The 22,816-nt window shown below is 39.0% G+C and overlaps 2 protein-coding genes across 3 annotated transcripts in view; one reads left to right on the top strand and one right to left on the bottom strand.

Moving 5' to 3' along the window:
• Window positions 1–1,747, bottom strand: part of LOC127427947 (neurofascin-like) — a 114,508-nt gene extending 112,761 nt beyond the window's left edge. Inside the window, exon 1 of the mRNA XM_051675899.1 lies at window positions 1,620–1,747. The gene's annotated coding sequence lies outside the window, so the exon portion shown is untranslated. The remainder of the gene's footprint in view (window positions 1–1,619) is intronic.
• A 9,356-nt stretch (window positions 1,748–11,103) lies between these two features.
• LOC127427946 (phosphatidylinositol 4-phosphate 3-kinase C2 domain-containing subunit beta-like) overlaps window positions 11,104–22,816 on the top strand; it is a 71,559-nt gene continuing 59,846 nt past the window's right edge. Inside the window, exons 1-5 of one of the 2 annotated variants that reach the window (XM_051675897.1) lie at window positions 11,104–11,388; window positions 17,242–17,462; window positions 17,927–18,772; window positions 19,688–19,788; window positions 20,066–20,226. In XM_051675897.1, coding sequence (XP_051531857.1) covers window positions 18,014–18,772; window positions 19,688–19,788; window positions 20,066–20,226 — 1,021 coding nt within the window. In that variant the 5' untranslated portion in view covers window positions 11,104–11,388; window positions 17,242–17,462; window positions 17,927–18,013. The remainder of the gene's footprint in view (window positions 11,389–17,241; window positions 17,463–17,926; window positions 18,773–19,687; window positions 19,789–20,065; window positions 20,227–22,816) is intronic. The other variant, XM_051675896.1, reaches the window with a different exon arrangement.

Genomic DNA, 22,816 nt, shown 5'->3' on the forward strand with positions numbered 1-22,816 from the left:
TCATATTAAACTACAAATGTTGACAGTTACCTGGTGGATAAACTACTACAATGTGATCATAGCAAGCAGGTAAATGGGTGGAATATCAACATCTGGTGGTGTGTTGAAGTCATTGCAAGTTAACAGGGTGAACTAGAAATGAATAGATATTGTGAAAGTGGGCTTGATGCAGTTGAATTACAATATACAAAGAATATCCAGACAGTACCACCAACCATTTCGATATTCATGAATCAGAGCTGTCACATGCATTACTGTCATATTGCATTTTGTAAATGACAGTTCTGATCTAAACCTTGATTCAACCTTTCATCCCATTCTCACTTTTTGTAATACAATAGCAGTGGCGGATTTAGGCATGGGCGACATGGGCAGTTGCCCAGGGCGGCATCTTGTGGGGGGTGGGTGGCGGCACGAGGCACCCACACAGACACCCCCAACAACAACTTTGGGGGCATGTTGAAGTGGGTTTCGCCCAAGGCGCCATACAATACCCCCCCAAAAGTTTCCAAAAGTTACGACTGGACAATACATATCAATTTCCACTAACTGCTGAGACTGCTCTATGGAATACCTGTGTGAATGTTTGGAACATAATATGACAAAGACTGCTGAATGGGGGGATGACATGTTCATCTATGGATCATTCAGACCATGGTCCAACTCAGTGGGAATATGGGCTCAGGCCAAGTCACATGGCCACAGATATCATCTGATGTAAGCAGCTTGGCATCTTTAATTCACGATGGGAAAAAAAATAAAAAAAATGAGTTCGGTTAGTGGGCTAATTCAGCTGCTCTGAGGTTCCCCAAATTCCAGACAAAGATTAAAAATGGAAAACTTCTCTCTGCAGGCCCACCGTTAACACATATAGTATTTCAGAGTCAAACATCAAAGGGAATTAAACTGATTGTTCACAGCCAAGAGAGACAGACAGACAGACAGACAGACAAAGTAACAGAGTTCTGGCAGGACCCGATTAAGGCCTTCATCACCTTCTTAACTTCATCCTGTCCGTTTCAAACCCAACATGAAACACATTAAAGTAAATAGGTATGTTGCTCATAGATGACTATGAAGAAGTGAGCAAATATCACAAATTGCTATCAGAACCCTATATGTCAAAGTTATTTTATCCATATCCACACAGGTCAAGCCACAAGAAACGCACTGAATGGAGGATGACAGTGTCACTCCGTGCAGCATCCTTGCCCAACATACAGCAGCATCATCGGCCTAAAAAACAACTAACTTGACAACCTCACATAGCCCGAGTGTACCGAGCTATATTTAACAACTCGTGACTTTAAATGAAGCTGTGATCATATTTATCTGCATTTACGTGAGATTTTGCACGGATCTTCATAAAACACAGACTGTCATCATTTGCGCAGAGCAGCAGAACTAAGACCGCATTCCTCAGAGATGCGCAGAGAGGCTGAAGCGCGCGGGATGACCGAGGATTACGCGACTCGTGTTTACTGAAGCAACTCTCGTATTAAAGAAAGCACAAATCTAGTCTTTTCCATCAGTGCGCCGGTTTTATCCCCTCTGCAACCGGTTGCGTGTAATTCGCATTAAACGTGACAGTGTATTAGTGACAATATTTCCTCTCTTACCCGTGTCGCTGCTGGATTGGCCACATATGATGCAGACTGATTCTCCCACACGCGCAGTGCATTGAGTAGTTCTCGGGTTATGCGGTAGAAGGTGAGTAATATCCTCCCTTCCCTTTCTTCGCTCTCTGACTGTCTGTGACCGTTTCGGCAGAGCGCGCACCCGCTGCCCACGCTCGCTCCTGTGCTCGTGGAGAAGTGTGATCCGGGATAGGGCGCGCCTCCGGTTAGCTACAGCTGAACAGGTGTTCTTCAAACGCGCGATCATCTGCATTCATGCAGCACTTCAATAACGTCACACAAATTAAACATTACTATAATTCCACGTGATTAATATCTATGAATAATAGTAACAATAAATAAATAAGGATATTATTGTTAAACCACATTATTTAAATCAATTGCAATTTAAATTGCAAAATGAATGGTTAAAATATTAATAATTAAATTAATAGTTAAAATAAATATTATTAATATTAAAATTAATAGTTAAAATAAATAATAATATTATTACAATTATTAAATATAATGATTTTAAAAGTACAATTCAAATGATATTTTTTATTGTTAAAACAATATTAAAATTTAATATCATTTTATTTAGTAGAATGTACACTGGTGTCCAAAAGTTTGGAATAATGTATAGATTTTGCTCTTATGGAAAGAAATTGGTACTTTTATTCACCAAAGTGGCATTCAACTGATCACAATATATAGGCAAGACAGTAATAACGTGAAACGTGACTATTACAATTTGAAAAAAAAAAATAAAAAAAAAATAGTTCTCATCAAAAAATCCTCCATGTGCTGCAATGACAGCTTTGCAGATCCTTGGTATTCTAGCTGTCAGTTTGTCCAGATACTCAGGTGACATTTCACCCCACACTTCCTGTAGCACTTGCCATAGATGTGGCTGTCTTGTCGGGCACTTCTCACGCACCTTACAGTCTAGCTGATCCCACAAAAGCTCAATGGGGTTAAGATCCATAACACTCTTTTCCAATTATCTGTTGTCCAATGTCTGTGTTTCTTTGCCCACTCTAACCTTTTCCTTTTGTTTTTCTGTTTCAAAAGTGGCTTTTTCTTTGCAATTCTTCCCATAAGGCCTGCACTCCTGAGTCTTCTCTTTACTGTTGTACATGAAACTGGTGTTAAGCATGTTGAATTCAATGAAGCTGTCAGCTGAGGACATGTGAGGCGTCTATTTCTCAAACTAGAGACTTTGATGTACTAATCCTGTTGTTTAGTTGTACATCTGGGCCTTCCACATCTCTTTCTGTCCTTGTTAGAGCCAGTTATCCTTTGTCTTTGAAGACTGTAGTGTACAACTTTGTATGAATTTTTTTTTTTTTTTTTTTTGCCAATTTCAAGCATTGTATAGCCGTCATTCCTCAAAACAATGATTGACTGATGAGTTTCTAGAGAAAGCTGTTTCTTTTTTGCCATTATTGACCTTAAGGCATGCCAGTCTATTGCATACTGTGGCAACTCAAAAACAAAAACAAAGACAATGTTAAGCTTCATTTAACCAGCCAAATAGCTTTCAACTGTGTTTGATATAATGGCAAGTGATTTTCTAATACCAAATTAGCAATTTAGCATGATTACTCAACGATAAGGTGTTGTAGTGATGGCTGCTGGAAATGAGGCCTGTCTAGATTTGATCAAAAATAACTTTTTTCAAATAGTGATGGTGCTGTTTTTTACATCAGTAATGTCCTGACTATACAGTGTGATCGGTTGACTGCCACTTTGGTGAATTAAAGTACCAATTTCCTTCCAAATCAGCAAAATCTGTACATTATTCCAAATGTTTGGAATTAATTGTTTAATGTTTTAAACACAGTGCTCTTTGATTGGGAACTGCTTTACATCATCCATAACAAAATAGTAACACACTGGCCCAATTCACCATCACACAAGTAATTAAACAGACTAAGCCCTTGCATGCATATGCCCATTTATGAATATTATAAGCATTATTTAAAATGATTCTTATAATAATTGATGCTGATATTGATTTATATAAGCATTATAAGCATTATTTAAATATTACAATTACTACTTTTTACTTTACATTATAAAGATAAGACCATACAAATTCATAATTTTGTTGGGAAAAAAATGTGTAAAGTCAGTAAAAGAAATATTCTCAGTGATTATCCAGATAAAAAATAAATAAAATAAAAAATAAATACAATTAAAAATACAGACATTGCATAAGTATAGACCAGTCCTATTAAAAACTACAGTATATATGCAGACAATTGTCTCTGGAAAGTTTACAATTTACCTATGAGCAAATCACCTGGAAGCTGTGAAATCTAATCTTGTATGCAGTGTGCAGTTTTGTTCCAGAATCCTCAGCTTTCCAAAAGTCAATTTGCATACTAAACCTTAATGACAAAGGGTTGCCCTGCTATTCACACATAACATGGAAATATGCCAGGCGCTGGTCAACTCAGTGGTGATGTTTGGAATACGAAGTAAAACTGCTCACAACCCTGATGTCTAGGTTTTCACTTATTGGTTTATGTCAAGGTCATACTCTGTACAGGTCAGACTTCACTGCAGTTACTGTTATGTGCTTGAATTGATGTTTATAATGCCTCATAATATCTGTCATAGCTGTTAGCGTTTCCTTGAATGAATGACATAAATTAAATATCTAAAGTTTATAGTGTTAAGCAGTGTTGCAGGTCAGTTTTATAGTTATGAATTGTCTTTCACAAGAGTGTATCATGGCTATGGAATCAACAAAGATTTTGTCAACCCTAAATTAAGTTTACTGTCACTATTTATATTTATTCATTTATTTGTTTATTTATTTATTTTGTCCATTTTCCCATTTGCTACTTGACACAAACACAAACAGTGGTCCCTCCATCAGGCACTGAGACATTTCAAAATGTCCATTTTATTACATTTTATATTTATTCCATAGGGGTTTGTTTCTTATTTTAATACATAACATAATACAGAGAGATCCTGTGCATATATACACTGTTACAGGAAATGGGACATTTTATAGCTGAACATAACTAGAAATTACCAGGTTACTTGAGAGAGTACAGCTCTGCAGCGAAGAGAATCTGTTCCACATTATGAACATTTTGTTACAGTCATCGACTCTTAAGGGTTCCGTGGCTCCCTCTAGTGGGTTTTTGCATAAATCTCACATTCTGGGTAACAATCTAATTAGTATGGAAGCCGGTTTCCGCCACAGTTGATTAACAAATGTGATTCTGTATAATAATGATATACTTAGTCATTATTATGAGATAGTATCTCATATTATTGGCAAACTTCCTCCTAATTATGTCTTAGTATCTCATAATAATGAGTAACCCTCTCAGTCCAAGCCCAGTCCTGCGCGTATGTGAGTGCAATGGATTTCTCTTCCCCGCTCAGAACATTCTGGAAATCGCTCAAAATCCGCTCTGTGTTTTTCATATTGTGCACCTTGCTATTAAATATACATGCATACATATATGCCTGAAATAAAAGCTTACCTCTTTACAATCATTAGGGAGAAAAACACATACAAACTAATATTTATCAGGCAAATAATTTGTATTGATATATTTTGATCATTGAAAAGAATACTCTTTCAAATGATCAAAAAAAATTTTTTTTAAAAAATGACGTTTAAAAAATAAGCAGTCTCTGTAATGTGCACATGCCACGTGATGCTCGTAAATCTACATGACAGATTACCAAAGCCATCATTATTTCTTTGGTTTTATTTCTTCATTATTATTTCATTAATATTTAACACATTGGCGTAGAATTTCCACATGCTGTGAAGAGGGTGAATTGTCCCCCCAATCATGTGTCTTGTTATTGTTTATATATATATATATATATATATATATACTGTATATATAAAAAAAAATTCAATGCTGAAAATAATTTAGTATGAGATATCTTGCAATTGCGTGACTGTGAGTCTGTCATAATCAGACAAAAAAACGGAAGTCTCCCCTGTGTTTTCTGAGTTGATGAGCTGATCATCACCAGGCGGACCGCCTTGAAGTGCATCCTCGTTACTCGTACCCTCCACAGCGCTGACTGCAACACTGATCACTCACTGGTGTGCTGTAAGGCAGGCTACAGCCAAAGAAGGTCCACTGCTCTAGGCCAGAGGGCAGACCCCGCATCGATGTGAGCAAGACATCATACCCAGACAAGAAGGCAGAGTTCACCCAAGCTCTTTCCGACGTGCTGGACTCTGATCCCCCTGGTGGTAGTGCCAAAGACAGATGGGACCACATCAGAGAGACAATACACAGCAAGGCCATGCGGGTCTTTGGAAAGAAGCAGACCAAGAACAATGACTGGTTTGAGGCTAACTCCGCCAAACTCACTCCAGCCATAGAAGAACGCCGCAGTGCCCATCTGGAATACAAGTGTTCCCCCAACCAGAGGATTCTGCAGGCGCACAGATCTGCCAGGAATAAAGTACAGTGCTAGCAAGGCAGTGCGCAAACGACTACTGGCTCCAGCTCTGTCAGAGCATCCAGTTATCGGCCGATACTGGAAACATCAGGGGCATGTATGACGGCATCAAGAAAGCCATGGGCCCCACAAAGAAGGTCACAGAATCACTGAAGTCTGCCATAGGTGAGACCATCCAGAACAAGGGCAAGCAGATGGAGCGATGGGTGGAATATTATTCCGAACTTTACTCCAGGCAGAACCACGTCACTGAAGATGCCCTAGACGCCATCGAAAGTCTCCCTCTCATGGCGGAACTGGACAAGACACAAGGCTGTGTTCTCGCTCCGACACTCTTCGGCATCTTCTTCGCAGGTCTGCTGAGGCACCCCTTTGGAACCTCAACAGAGGGGATCTACCTGCACACCCGGTCTGATGGAAGGCTATTCAATCTGGCCAGACTGAAGTCGAAGAGAAAAGTACGGGAAGCAGTCATCAGGGACATGCTGTTTGCAGATGATGCCGCCATAGCCACCCACACAGAGGCTGAATTACAGTGCCTAATTGATCGCTTTGCTAAGGCCTGCAACGACTTCGGTCTAACGATCAGCCTCAAAAAGACAAATGTGATGGCCCAAGACACGGACCCACCCATCATCATCATCAGTTACTACAAACTGAAGGTTGTGGAACAGTTCACCTACCTTGGCTCCACGATCACCAGCAACCGCTCGATATAGAGCTCAACAAGAGCCAGGTTGGCCAGGTTGTCATAGAGAGTGTGGAACAACAGCATGCTGACCATCAACACAAAAGTTGCTGTGTGCCGTGTCTGCATGGTAAGCACTCTCCTCTACGCCAGTGAAACCTGGACCCTGTACTCTTCACAAGAGAAAAGACTGAGCGCCTTTCATATGCGCTGCCTCCAACGCATACTTGGGATCTCCTAGAAAGATCATGTGACCAACAACGAGGTGCTGGAACACGCCAAAACCCCAAGCATGGTCACTCTCCTCCGCCAGCGTCACCTCAGATGGCTAGGCCATGGATGACGGAAGAATCCCAAAGGACATCCTATATTAGGAACTTGCCACTGGCAAGAGGACTACAGGTCGGCCCCATCTCTGCTTCAAAGATATATGCAAGAGAGACCTCAAAGCTCTTGATATTGACATCAATAGCTGGGAAGAACTTGCCCAGGACAGGTCATGTTGGAGACACTCCTTGACCACTGGACTGAAAGTTGGAGAAGAAAAGCTGCGGCAGCTCGCCGAGGAGAAACGAGCAAAACGAAAGGAAAAACATCTCCAGCCGAGAGCTGACACAACCTTCCGGTGTCGACACTGCAACAGAGTCTGTCACTCACGTGTGGGACTATACAGCCACAGCAGACGTTGCAGTAACAACTAACTGGATACTCTGCATGGGCGCAGAAATTCCATTGTCTCTCGAGACTAACGGACGCCTATGGTATCATGTGGCACCTGTTACTTTTCTCAGTGCTGGTCAGGATTGGCCAGTCACAGTTGTGTATTATTACTGAAAAAAAAAATGCTTTTATGGATAATGCGGATTTCCATTCAGAGGTGTGAATCCTTGCAATTACTAAAAAATAGTATCTAGTGTAAAAAATGTCTCCAATAAGATATAAAAGTTCCTGAGATGTAAATGCAAAATATCACATTGACAGTGCTGACACATGGTACCTGTTACTTTTCTCAGTAGTGGCTATGGGCCAATCACAGTCGTTTATTATTACAGGATGAGGATTTTTATAATAGTTTTATAAATATTGCTGCTGCAGATTTCCATTCACAGGTGTGAATCCTTGCAATTATCAGTTTTTATTACTGTAAAAATAATTATTCAGTGTAAAATGTCTGCAATGACATATAAAATGATCTGAGATTTAAATGCAGGTGCACGGAGGATTCGGTTTTCACAGCATCAAGCGCCCCCTGCAGGAATAAAACTTTGTGTCTCACAAGACATAGTCACTGGCTGACATGTGCAATTTTGGTCTTTCTGTCACCCGCACAAAACTATAGTATTTATTCTGAAAACATGAAATATATCACATGAGTCATAGATGGAGTCAGTGGAGTTAAAAGCATCCGTAGAAATTATCAGTTGTTGTTTTCTGGGTGAGGAATGCAGACAGGCATGTATTTCAGATGAGAAAGTAAGAATTGTAATTTTCTGAAAGGGTGAATGTTTCCAAATGAAACCATTTCTGAATGTTTGATATGATACTCAGAGTATAGGCCTAAATATTTAGGAGTATGCTATGAATATAATTTTTCTATTTATCTGAACTGTTATTATGCACTGTATAATGTGTTGTAATGAAACATAATCTTTTGATCATAAATGCTTGGGGACAAGGATGTGCTGATGTCTGGCAGGGTATTGGCCTATAGCCTACTATAAATGTTAATGATGCACTGCTGTTATAATTACAGCATAAGGATATGATTGCATTATTTCCCAATGTCAGTTGTTATGAGCCCGTCTAGGGTGAGGCCGCAACATAAAATTAAACACTAAACAAGAGAAAAAGGATATATACAAAAGAAAATGGCACCCACCCCCTACAGCTTCCCACAGGTGAATTAGCTATTTACAATATTTACACAAATATGTACAAAAGAAAAAGTAGGTTGATCAACTTACAGCACAAACAACAATGCTATTTTTAACAGTCACAACAACAGGCAAGCAATCAAGCAAACAACAGCACACTACAACAAACACTCTTAGCACAACAGGGTCTAACAACAGCAATTGAAACAGTAGGAAACTGTGAGTTCAACAGAGCTCCCACTGTAGATATGGTTGTCTCTTTTAAACTCCTATCTCTAGGGCCACACCAATCACAGGTAGAGATTAATTCTGGCTGGTCTAATCCTATGAAAAGTGGAGACAGGAGAAAGAGAGAGAGAGAGAACAACACAGGAAGAGAAAGAAACAAAAAAGACAACACAGCAACATGTATATACAACAATACATCACAGGACGTAACACATACGTAATCCTCGTGATAGACCACTCTTTGAGCGAGAGAAACAGTCTGACTCTGACTTTCCGAAAAAACGCTCTTCCCTCAAAATCACACTCTTACTCCGATCAGCTTCCACTCCGCACCGCTCACATACATTGTTAGGGGGCCCCCAATAGCCCGGAGCCCTAGGCTGCAGCCCAGGTTAGCCTGTGTGTAAATCCGGCCCTGCTAAAAAAAAAAAAAAAAAAAAAAAATGCTTCTTAATATATTTGTAACTGAAATATCATTCATTACAACTATACATATGTTGCCCTGTATTACTCGTACTCATTTTTAATGTAATGTTTTATATAAAAATAAAAAAATAAAAAATAAAAAATAAAAAAAATCTGTTTTTGTGAGTCCCTCTTGATTCAGTTTTAATTGTGCACTCAGTAATTTTTTGAATACATTGTCTTGGACAATGACACCTAGTGGTGTAGATGCAGCATCATTAAAATGCAATAGTTTTCAATAATTGATGCCATTGTAGAGATTCACTATTCACAGTCAGTCATAATTAATTTAATCCATGAGTGAAAATGTCCAATAACAAGGTTGTTACTGTGATTAAGTGAGTCATATTCGGCTGGTCATGTGATCCTAACATGGCAGCCCCATGAGGGGACCCTCTCCATGCAGAATAAAACAGCTTTCATAAGGTTACTGATTTGACTGGGGTCTTCATCTCATGTAAGTGTTCATGATTTTGTTCAAATGTTTCAAAATTACTATTCATTTCATTAGGAGTAAAACTTTTTTTAATGAGGAAAAAAATTACTGAGTGCACCTTAAAGGGATATTTCACTCAAAAAGGACAATTCTGTCATCATTTATTCAACCTCAGGCCATCCAAGATGTGTATGTGTAATGATGAGTCAGCAGAGTTGGGATCCATGTGCAGCTTTATTAACAGTAAATGTAGTAATATAGACAGGCAGGGGTCAATCACCAGCAATAGTAGTATCCAAGGTAAATCAGAGAGATAGTAACAAAACAGACAAGAGGTCAGGGCAGACGGCAGGTAATCAAAGCAGTAACAGTAGGCAGGCAGCAAAGGGTCAAAACAGGGTAAACAGTCCAGGATCATACACAGGCTAGGCAGTAAACACAGATAACGCTCAGAAATGTCAGCTAGGGCAAAACAACACTTTGCAAAGACAGCGAGTGAGAGTGAGTCTTAAATAGCTGAGTAGATAGGCAACAGGTGAGGAGGTAATCAGTGCCAGGAACGGGGATTATGGGAAATGGAGCCGGAAAGTTAGAGTCAATACTCAGGTGATGGAGCCCTCTGGTGGTGAGCATGAGGAACTACAGAGGCAGGATTCGTGACAGTATGACTTCTGCTGAACACAAATTAAGATTTTTAGAAGAATATCTCAGCTCTTTAGGTCCATACAATGCAAGTGAATTGCATGAACTGATATGATAGGTAGGATATGTGTGGGTGAGAAAAAGATTAACATTTAAGTCCTTTTTTACTATAAATATCCACTTTCACTTCCACATTCTTCTTCCTTTGTTTTTTTACTTTCTACTGGTCGGACAAAGGTAAAAAAGGGCTTAAATATTGATTTGTTTTTCACCCACACCTATAATATTGCTTCTGAAGATATGGATTTAACAACTGGGGTATGGATTATTTTTATGCTGCCTTTATGTGCTTTTTGGGGCTTCAAATTTCTGGCCAACTTTCACTTGCATTGTGAGGACCAACAGAGCCGAGATATTCTTCTAAATATCTTTGTTTGTGTTCAGCAGAAGAAAGAAAGTCATACACATCTGGGATGGCATGAGGGTGAGTAAATAATAAGTGAATCTTGATTTTGGGGTGAACTATTCCTTTAATATGTAGATAGACAAGGTTTTTTCCTCCTACTGCAGTGACTGATGTCAGGCGTTTTGGGAGACTGTTACCTGTTTTGGCCACTAGAGACCGCTATTGTACCCCTCAACGCGAACCCTCTGTCTTCATAACTTCTCCAATGAGAAAAGGGCTTTAACGTGAGCTTTGACCGAGAAGACGCCGAAACCAACAGTAAACGAGTCGCCAATCAAATAACCCGATCAGACAACGGAGCGCGCGCGAGAGGAAAGAGCGTGTATCTCATATGGATTAACAGAAACGCGTTCGTAATTTGGCTCTGGTCATTGCACGAGCCACAGGACACGAGAAATCACCGCCTGATCGCGATCTATCAAAAAACACAACAATCCAGCGCACCGATCTGCCCTAATATAAACGAGAAGGACTATGATCAGAGGCAGTTTAGCGACCAAGAGGCCATGCTGACGGTATGTGATGCGATCTTTCATTTATTATCACAGAGAGCGTGCAGTTATTGCAGGATTCGTATTTATATACGATCAGCTGTTTTTGCGCAGCGACTGTATATTTTCCTAAAATCGTTTGAGCGTTGATTGCGCGTCCCAAAACAGCGCTGCTTCAGTGTAGCTGGGTGCATTCCTACAAATCTGTGCTTTTTCAGCGTTGAAACATTTGAAAAATAAAACATACTTTTATAAGTATTTTTATGTTTCATTATTAAAGGGACATGTTTAAAGATTAGCTTAATGACTTAAAACAGGGTCAGGGTGGACATTCACTGGGGTTTGCCACTACATGGTCTGGGAATGCTACCTAACGTATTTGTAAACTTATACTGATGGTTTAATTTCTGTAAACATAAATATATAGAAAAATTACGTTAACCTCCCCTATATCTTCCTATAACAGAGTGGGCATGTTACTTATGCTTGACCACATTTGATTAAAATCACAAAATAAAGAAAAACGTAAATAAAACAGATGAGCTTCACATAAAACAAACAATAACAACAAAAAACAAAACAAAAACAACAACAAGCTTATTTTGCTGATTGGCTGATGTCACTTCATGACAAAGTATGTCAAAGTATCATAACACAACAGAAAATAAATCAAGGGACACACAAAAAACCTCTGCTATCAGTGTTAAAATCACACATTTGCCACAAATGAATACACATTAGTGGGAGAATAATTCTAAACACTAATTCTAAAAATTAGAAATCGGACCATTGTTTGGTCGAATATGTTTGCTGTGCAGCAGCTCTGGGGATGTGACGAAATGACAAAAGTGCAATAAATTAAAATGATTCCAATTATTTAAAAGTTGACTTTTAGCCCCACAGCAGTGTGAAACATTTTAAATGTCTTATTCTTTTTAACAAGCCTATTTAAATGGTAATCGGTTGAAATTAAACATTATAAATACCATAACCTGTACTGGCCTGGGAACATAAAAGGCACCGAATTGTAGAAATAACCCAGCTGCTTGACTTGGACCATTTAGAGTGTTTGCTGACATTATCGGCTGTATTATTTTTTTTTTATACAACATGCTTTGTAAATATCCCCTTGAACAAGTTAAGGCTTCAAAGCTCCAGAACCGCCCAACATGATCATATTTAGTCATTCATTATTTCGATCGACAGTCTGATCAAAACAGTATATATATATATATATATATATATATATATATATATATATATAATAAATATATATATATATATATATATAAATTATTTGTACATCATCGATATATTGTAAACAGAAAAAGGCATGATGGTGTCTGTTATTATGCAACGACTTGAAGCAATATATTGCTTATGTAAAACTCAGCATCATGATTATTAAGACCTATTTACTGAACAAGGATTAAAACATTTTTAGTCTTAAATAAGCACATTAATTGTGATGACTCAGAATGTCAGCTTTTGTGTTTTATTAACGTGAAGAGGTTTATACAATTGGAAGTGCTGGGAAAATAGATGCCATACAGTGTTTCGATACATGTGAGGACATATATGACCCAACAGATTAATCATCAGGGCCAACTTGATTCAAGATGTCATGTCGAACACAAGCTGTTGATGATGGTTTGCAGTGTTTTGTAATTAAGAAAGCACATGTTAATTATACATGATTTATCCTAAACCATATTGTTCCAGGATTAGGTCCTTATTTGTCTCTTGCAAAAGAAGAGTCCTTTATTTTAGTGTGCACGCTTCATTTAAACATGTCAGTTTGGAATTTGGCCCAGACATTCACCATTTTTTTTTTTTTTTCAGTGTGCAAAATGTCTTGTGTTCTACATCTGAAACCACCCACACATCTACTAATACTCAGAAAAAGCTTCATTTGGGGAAGACAAGACCAGTCAGACTGGTGTGAAGTGTTTTTATCAGCTCTAATGTCAATTCTAAAGCAGGAACTGGAAAATCCATTGAAACTGCGTAGAAACTAGCTGTGGTGGTGTGTGGTCTGCACAATATATCGCATTTATAGAAATATTGCAAATGTGTATATCGCAAGGGCTTGCGATAACGGAAGGATTTTAATACTTTAAAGAGTTACGTTTATGGCGTCGCAGATAGTAGAGAATAGATTGTGCTTGTGGTTGTTTTTTTTATTTTTTTTTATCTCCTTTTCTCCCAATTTGGAATGCCCAATTTCCACTACTTAGTAGGTCCTCGCGTGGTTACTCACCTCAGTCTGGGTGGCGGAGGACATTGAGAGCGAGAACCATTAATCTTGACCACGAGGAGGTTACCCCATGTGACTCTACCTTCCCTAGCAACCGGGCCAATTTGGTTGCTTAGGAGACCTGGCTGGAGTCACTCAGCACGCCCTGGATTCGAACTTGCGACTCCAGGGGTGGTAGTCAGCGTCCATACGCGCTGAGCTACCCAGGCCCCATTGTGCTCGCGATTGTTAAGGCCAAAGGACACTTCGCTTATTCACGTTGCTGATCGGAAAACGAACAGTATGCCTGACTTAAATTTAGTTATCAGCACATTCTACGCTGTCTGTGTGCGGCTCAGATTTTATCATCTTGCAGACGGTCCTAGTCTGTGTGCATTATCGGTGCATGCGTATGCCATTGACTACTAAAATAGTATCACAAAACAGTCTTCGTGCACATGCATCGAACGTGTTCGTATTCACTCATGGTCAAAAGAGTATACTTTAAAAGGCAAAAAACTAAGTATACCCCATTATTTACTCGTGTATGTTTTAGGGTTGCCACGGTGTACGGTGTTACCGGTTTTACTCGGTACAAGGGACAACACCGGTGTGAAATTTTATACTGGGTAAAAGGGGGAAACATTATGAATGGAACTTCCAATATCAATACAATAGCCTAGCAAATAGAATAGCCTTAAATAAAGAATAGTTGCCTAATGAAGCGTTTGCGACCCATGATAAATTATCCTAAATAACATACTGAAAGCCAGATGTTCTTTACCCATGTATCAAATTACACAGGCAGCAAAATACGCGCAACGACAGAAGACGTTTAATTGCAGGTAGCGAATATAATGTGTATGGTGGGTAACTATAAGTCGTCTTGGATTCGGAATGACACAAGAAATGCTGTAAGATACACACTTGTAGAAACACTTTATTATATTTTTAAAAACAGATGAGAGAAAAGCCGTCTATGCGCATGTCTGACACACTGTTTGTTCATGCAGTCTCATGGAACATGCGTATAAAGGGTTCTCACTCCTTCTTTGCTTTAGTCTTCTGAAAAAAAATGTCAAGAATAGTATCGTCTATGAGAATACTGCAAATGACCTTAGACCATCTCAGCTCAGGAGTTGCTTTGAGTTAATTTCGCTTTATTTCCACAGAGCAGTTCGTTGTGACCACAACTCTGCAGAGTCACTTTCTATATAGCCTATACATCTGTGATTAAATCATAAAATAATACAAAAACACGTTCACCTCGATCCATGATTTATATTTCAGTGATTGTTATCATTATAATTATTATGTTTTATGTTTTATGTTTCATTTATAATTGTTTTTAGATCTTAATTTGTATTTGTAATTGCCACCTGTTGTCATAGATGGATAGTTACGTGACGGTAAATGGAAAAGTGGTTATATATAATTTTTTTTGTCCACGTCGTTATTTTAATTGCTTTTTCGTTTAGTTTGAAGTGCAATTTGAATATAGAAATGTCTTTGGTTTAAGTTTTTCATTTAAATAAATGAATTTAATTTTCAATGCAAAATCACTAAAGCAAGAGTATTCACAGATCCCTCAGCCGGGGGGTTGACAATGTAATTGGATATTGTGATATATACTGGCGGCCAAAAGTTTGGAATAATGTACAGGTTTTGCTGTTTCGGAAGGAAATTGGTACTTTACCAAAGTGGCATTCAACTGATCACAAAGTATAGTCAGAACATTACTGATGTAAAAAACAGCACCGTCACTATTTGAAAAAAGTCATTTTTGATCAAATCTAGACAGGCTCCATTTCCAGCAGCCATCACTCCAACACCTTATCCTTGAGTAATCATGCTAAATTGCTAAATTGGTACTAGAAAATCACTTGCCATTATATCAAACACTGCTGAAAGCTATTTGGTTTGTTAAATGAAGCTTAATGTTTTTGTGTTTGTTTTTGAGTTGCTAGAGTATGCAATAGACTGGCATGGCTTAAGGTCAATATTAGGTCAAAAAACAACACACATTTTAATTCCGCTTCATTTTTTTTTTTTTTTTTTTTTAGTTTAATTTGAATTTTTAGTTAAAATAAATAAAAAATAAAGTTTTAAATCAAGCTGCCTTGCATTATTGCTTAACAAACATTACCCCACAGTACTACTTGGTGCCCAACCAGCGGTAATATCGGTGTTAGTCGGTTTGAACGTAAACACCGCACCGGTATGAAAATGATGATAGTCTAGTAAGTTTGTGTAGTGTGCGTCTATCCCATGAGCGCTCCGGAGTTCGAGCACCTACTTATTGATAGCACGTTTTCTCCATTGTCATTTCAACATTAACAGATTAGGTGATTACATGAGAGGTGACATATTTTAGTAAGTTGTACTGTATCTTTCAACATACCCTGTGATGTTAATTCATGTTTTATTCATTCTATATTCATCTTTCTCCAAAAAACTACTAACGACTTAGACGATGTAGTGCATCCTACTGTGGATATGTAGCTAAAGGTATATTATCTATATGTGTAACTGTGTTTATGAACTCTGGGATAGACAGTCCTTTTTCCCAATAAACTTCAGAATATTTGGGCGATGGGGGGCTCTGATGTGCCGCGCTCTTAGATGACATCATTATAGGATTATTGTGTCACATATCACATAATGTATTATCCAACTACTTCCTGCATATTGCATTTTCCTCCACATTCTGTGGCCCGAAGACTTAGTCACCATTAATTTTCATTTTAATGGTGACTGAGACTGAACTTGACTTCCACGAATGAAAAAACATTATACTGGTTTGTAACAACAATTAATTTTTATTTTGGGTGAACGATTCCTATAATGGTTAGTTTTGATTTTAACTGTCAGGTGACCATTTGTTTTGCATTCGCCCCAGTGATTTGCTTTAGACTTTCTCACCGATGCCACAGAGGCAGAATGTTACCTCATAGTACAAATGTGGACTCATACGGCCATCTGCCTGTCAGGTCAAAGTAGAGTTGGCTGGTGTAAAGGTCTTTGAACCAATATTAGGGTGGGAATGGAAGTTTACAATGATGGAAGACCTCAGTCAGCATACAGCCAAACCCGCTGCACAAGCCCTTATCAGCTGGCACCAGCATAAGTGAACACCCTGGGCATGGATAGAGCCATGTGATATTTGTTGGTGGATGTGTTGGAGGAGGGGTGTAAGTGGGGGACAGGGATGACAGCGGTCTCTTTGTCTCTGGCTATCAGAGCCGTGTGAACATGTCTGGGTTGGCCCTGCCTCACGTGATGTGGCTCCCCTCACTCCTCCCTGTCCTTTGTTTGGCCAATCTGGGAGCCACCCCTGACTGAATGGGATTGTATCCCAGCAGGGGATTGATTCTGGGGGCCTGTATCTGGCTGGCCTGGGGTTCAAAAATGGTCTAATGCTTGTGTCTTCTCCCACAACACATTTAAATTTCCTCAGACCTTTTGAGTTGTGTTTAACTTCAAACCCTTTAGATAAGCTGTGGCCCATAAACTGTTATAATAATGATATACCTTCAACCACTCTGGGGACTAACAACACAATTGAACACTAAACCTTGTTGAGCAGCACTGCTCAGCAGGTATTCTGGTCTGTTTGAATTCTAAGCTTATCATCTGTTCAGCTGTGACTCTGCAGGAACAGGCTCTTAATATGCCACATCAGTCTTTGAGCAGGAGAGAGCACAGCTTCCCCCCACCACAGAGGATCCGTCCTGCTGCACTGATGACTCTGCTGAAAGAGAGAAATGGGGTGGATCAGCATGGCTTTTTATTTGCTGAACATGCAAAGACAATAAGAGCCAGATGATCAGAGCCAAAGACAATCAAAGCCAGAGGCACACACGTAGGCTCCTCTAAACACAAATCTAGCATCTGTGATTGAACGTGTAATTTTGATCCATATGCGATTTGAAGTGGTTCAGTAGATAGTCATGTAGTAACGAATTTTTTTACCTGACCAATTGTAGTTATTAGTGGTGCTTGCTATTACATTTGCTCATTGTTAGTGATAGGGATTTGAGCAAACACCACGTAAATCATCCCACACATTTGTGCTATGGATATGAATGAGTGCGTTTACATGCACAAACTTATACAGATTATGTTTAATAAGCCGGAAACATGTGGCCATGTAAACACCTTAAATAGGTTTCATTTATCAGGGAAAGGTCATAAAAGTTTTAAGCAAAAAACTTCCTGTTAGCTGTAAAAAGAAGATGATGAAAGATTTTTATACAGATGTTGCAATCTATCAGTTGTTGTAACATGAGCATGTGTTTCATACTCTCTTATTTTATCACTTGACAGAGCCCAATGAAGCAGTTGTGCAACCTGTAGTGCCGCCGAGCTCCTTCCTGTGTTCTTCTTGTTCACTGCAGCACCCCCTATAGAAACATGTCTGCAGCGCAAACGCAAAATGATCGAGAGCAGCGTTGGGGTTGTCTGGAATCTCTTGGCCTCAGCCAGAGGGAACTGGTCCTAGCGGAAGCACTGCAGATGGAGTATGACGCCCTTGCTCGCCACCGAGAGGACAAGGGTCCGGGCTGTACGCTACCCGCAGAAACCAGCAAGTCATCCCCCTCAAGGAGTGAGCCTTCCTTGCCTAGACGTGTTCCCAGTCCTCCTTGGAATAATTTGCAACAGGTTGTGTCAGGATCTGACCCCATGCTCAGCCCTGTTCAGCCCGGGGTCTCGAACCTTTCACGTTCCTTTGGCGAATCTCACAGCTATAGTAAGGAACCTCGTTACATCCTGGATGAATGGGAAAATGACTTGGAGGGAACATCGCAGTTGCTAACGAAGGGACTGTCGCCTCTAGATGAACCTCCACCGGTACCGCCCAGAAATCCCATCCTCCAGAATGATCTGTTCATTGTCCATCGAAACTCTGCTCCGCGGGATGTGAACATGTTCACTCCTGAAGCGGATCAGCCCAAGCTTTCATCTGGAGACACTCTGAACTATGATAACCTTAATGACTCTCTGAGCAAACATAATGGGGATTTGCCATCACCTCAAAGCCGAAGAGTAAATGGGGACAAATTAGGAAAGGCGTTAGCTCGCAGCAACACCCTTCCACCTCAGGTTCCCCCCCGCACCTATCTTCCAGTGCAGAAGAGCACTAGAAGCCAGTGCAGAGTGTCAGTTGATCCGGTGAGCAATCTCTCATCTAGGCCCAGTATGTCTCTGAACTTTAAAACATATTTAAGATTTTATTTCCATAGGTATTTGTTAAGTGGGTTTGGATGAATAAGTGTAATTTTTAGAGATTTACATTTTCAAATAATTTTGTAATCGAGTGCTCTAACCCACTAAAAATGACTAATTGATTACTTGTAAATTAAGTACGTATGACACGTATGTGAAATTAACATCTTGATTTATTTACAATTGTGAACTGAACAATATGCATTAACAAAAATGAGAAATAAATATTAATACAAATAACGGTAAAAAACATTAGCACTCATCCAAAGCTTCCATAGAAACCAATACTGACGGTATTAACACACGTATATAAACTCTGAGTCTACATAAAGGCTGTCACATTTTTTCATTTCATTTGTTATTTTTCTGAAAAACAAGCGGTGAAAGTTGGCTTTTTACACACATAATGGTCTAATAAGCTTCTGAGTTTCTTGTACTGCATTTTCTTTCCACCTTAAAAGCAGATCCTCGTCCATGGGTTTGCATGACTCCAAAAAGTACAGAATACCAATAGAGTATAATTCAGTAAGAATCTAAATATTACTAGTATTGCCACACTTAGCTTTACAATTAAGTGTAGATGGCATAATTTCTCATTCTTTCATCCAACACCTCAATGATATATGTCCACAGCGCCCCCTAGTGGACTCAATTGTAACTGCAAGATTTGGTGAGCAATTCAGAGGGAGTTTGTCAATATTTAGGAGTACACCTAGTAAAGATTGCCTCAAAGCTACTGTAATAGACAAGAAGCCATAAAACTTTGATTTTGGGTTTCATTCAATGGTGTTTTTTGTTAAAGTTGTATTATTATTTATGACTTAAAGTAATCGTTTATTCACTAATCTTTTTACTTTTAAGGTGTCTCTGAGGTCTAGGCCTAATGGCTTTGGCTATGAGCTCTTTCAGGTATCTGAAGAGAGGGATGAGGAGGTGGCTGCCTTCTGTCATGTTCTTGACTTGTGAGTTATTGCTTTGAATGTTTTTCTCACCAACATCTTTCATATCTAGTTCAGAAGTCACAAACTTAAATAGTATAATAAAAAAATGAATAATGGATTAACCCCCCCCCCCCCCCCCCAAATAAAATTTAAATCAAATAAAACAATTATCAGCAGTGCTTTCAGTTACATTTAAATTATATAGCTGACGTTTTGTTTTGTTTCCAGTTGAACACATTAAGTTTTACATTAGGCCTGTTCATTCTTGTTTATTTAAATCATTTTGTGTTTTCATCAGGCTGCGATCGGCATGCCCATACAATGATTGCTCGAAAAATGCAGGCTTTGTGTGGAGCCCATGTGTTGCACTGGAGGAACTGCAGCAGGGACTGGGGGTCAGCATCAAGATCACTGTTTACAGCAACCACTTCAGAGAGCCGCTGACTTTTTCTTGTGATGGTAAGAGCTGAAATGCATTCAATTCTCACAATAGAGTGAATCCAATCTAGACTTGAAGAAATAGTTCACCCAAAAATAAAGATTCTGTTATTATATACTCGCACTCATGTCTTTCCGTATCTGTATGCTGTAATACAACGACAGTTTATAATGACCATGACTGTCAAGCTCAGCAGAGGGGAAGGTTATTAGTGCATAATGACATCATTTTGGTCTGTTCTTTGTACAAAATTATCAAATGGCTTCAGAAGATTTGGAATAAAATCAGAAGTCAAATGGGCAAATTTTATGGTGCTTTTATGGTGATAATTTTTTTTTTCTTTTCTTTTTGGAAAGAAAGTTTTAGGCAGTTGTGAAAAATGTCTTCAAACATAATGCCATGAATAATTTGTATTTATCAGTTAACTTCATACAAAGACCAGCAAACATTAATGGTGTGATCACAATATGCCTTTAAATTAGCACCAATTCTCCTAGGTGCACCTGGACACAGTTTTTCAAGGTTGTTGAGAGAGAGGTTGTTCCAAGCTTCTTGGAGAACTTTGCCACAGTTCTAGTATGCATTTAGGGAACGATCTTAAAGAGATAGTGCACCCAAAAATGACAATTCTCTCATCAGGAGTGTATGCCTTTCTTTAGTAGAACACATTTGAAGAAAAATAGAAAAGTATCTTGGCTCAGTAGGTCCTTAAAATGCAAGTCGATGGTGATCAGACATCTGAAGCTCCAAAAATCACAGGCAGTCAGCATAAACGTTATCCATACGACTCCGGCGGTTAAATTAATGTCTTCTAAAGTGACATGATCACCTTTGGTGCAAAAAAGATCAGTATTTAAATACATTTTAACTATAATCCATCGCTTCTGGCAGCAGTATGCACGTGTGATGTAATCGCATTGGCACGTTCACGTGAGAACTGACGCACATGCGACACCCGGATGAGCAGCACTGTTTACAGCTGAGTAGGAGGAACACTGTGAAGAAGCTTCGTTGGTTTTGGTTTAGATCTGTATTTGTATCTATTTTTTTTTTACTCACAATGGTGCGTATGTGTGCTTATCCTGGATGTCTCAAACGAGAGAAAAGCGTGAGATTATGTACACAACAAGCCAACGTGAATATGTCACACGAGAGACCACATGAACTCTACCCTCTCGTGAAGCTTACTGATCGTTTATAGTTAAAATGTACTTACTGTAAATTCTGATCTTTTTTTTGCACCAAAAGCGATCATGTTGCTTTAGTTGTATGGATGATGTTTATGCTGACTGTCTGTGAGTTTTGGAGCTTCAAAAGTGTGATCACAATCCACTTGTATTTTGAGTACCTACTGAGCTAAGATATTTTTCTATTTTTCTTCAAATGTGTTCTGCAGAAGAGAGAAAGTCATACACACCTGGGATATCATGAGGGTGAGTAAATGATGAGAGAATTTTATTTTTGGGTGAACTATGCCTATAATTGCTTCTGTCTCTTCATGTAATCCCAGACTGACTCAACGATGTTGTGATCCGGGCTCTGTGGGGGCCATTCCATCTGTTGCAGGACTCCTTGTTCTACTTCTATTCTATTTGCAAAATGAATGTTTGTAAATCTAAAATTAGCATTTCCTGTTGACACACTAAATCAGAAGATATAAAATAACCATCTTTATTCAAATGTTTTCGTGAAACATCTAATGTGCCTAAGACTTTTGCACAGTACTGTTCGTGGTCACTGTGAACTGGTGTTGTATGAAAGCATACGGCATAAATAACAGCATATAGATTTAGAACGACATGAGGGAGAATAAATGATGCCAGCCCTTTCATTTTATGGTGAACTATTCCTTTAAGATCCTAAATATTTAAACATTCTGCATCAGCTCAGTCTTAATTGTGGAGCTGTGTGGACACCATGGCTTTTTTGCACCGTATCCTGAAACTTTTGGAGAGGCCTTGTGAATCTCTTTGGAAAACTGGAGAGGCTCTGGCCCCTGAATTCTCTTAATAACATCACACTGAATGGGCGTACTGCCAGCCATCTGTTTTGTGTACTTAATTAAAAGAGCCAGCTTTTCATTCACTTTCCTTGGAAGAACAATCACAAGCTCCTACCATACACTCACAAACAGATATGGCCTCTTGCAGGGAGATTAGAGAGGGGCCCGAGAAATATGTAGTGAACATGTTTTCACCCTCACACGCTTGTTTTTCAAGTGCTTTTCATCCTTTGGCTTGATTTGCCTCACAGATGCCCTTTGCCATGGCAACATTCTACTGTATGATGAATGTGGGCTAGAGTGCCATTCTTACACATGGATCTTTTGTTAAACCATGAGCTACTGTGAAATCTGCAAAATTTGGGTGAAAATGATGCAGGTCAACTCAAAATAGTTTATTGTAGTTTCATATCCTGAAACAAAACTCTGTTTTCTTTCACACACTTGTTTGAGCCTGTGGATTGAGTACATTTAAAGGTAGAGTGTCATTTTGCGGCACTAAATAGAAGTTTTCAAACAATTATCCCAAACATGCCATCCGTCTTTCATTGGTCAGATAAACGGATAGCGCTGCGAAATACTCATGCTATTGGTTGAATCAATGTTTC

This window comes from Myxocyprinus asiaticus, chromosome 37 (assembly GCF_019703515.2).
Source record: "Myxocyprinus asiaticus isolate MX2 ecotype Aquarium Trade chromosome 37, UBuf_Myxa_2, whole genome shotgun sequence".
Classification (NCBI taxonomy): domain Eukaryota; kingdom Metazoa; phylum Chordata; class Actinopteri; order Cypriniformes; family Catostomidae; genus Myxocyprinus; species Myxocyprinus asiaticus.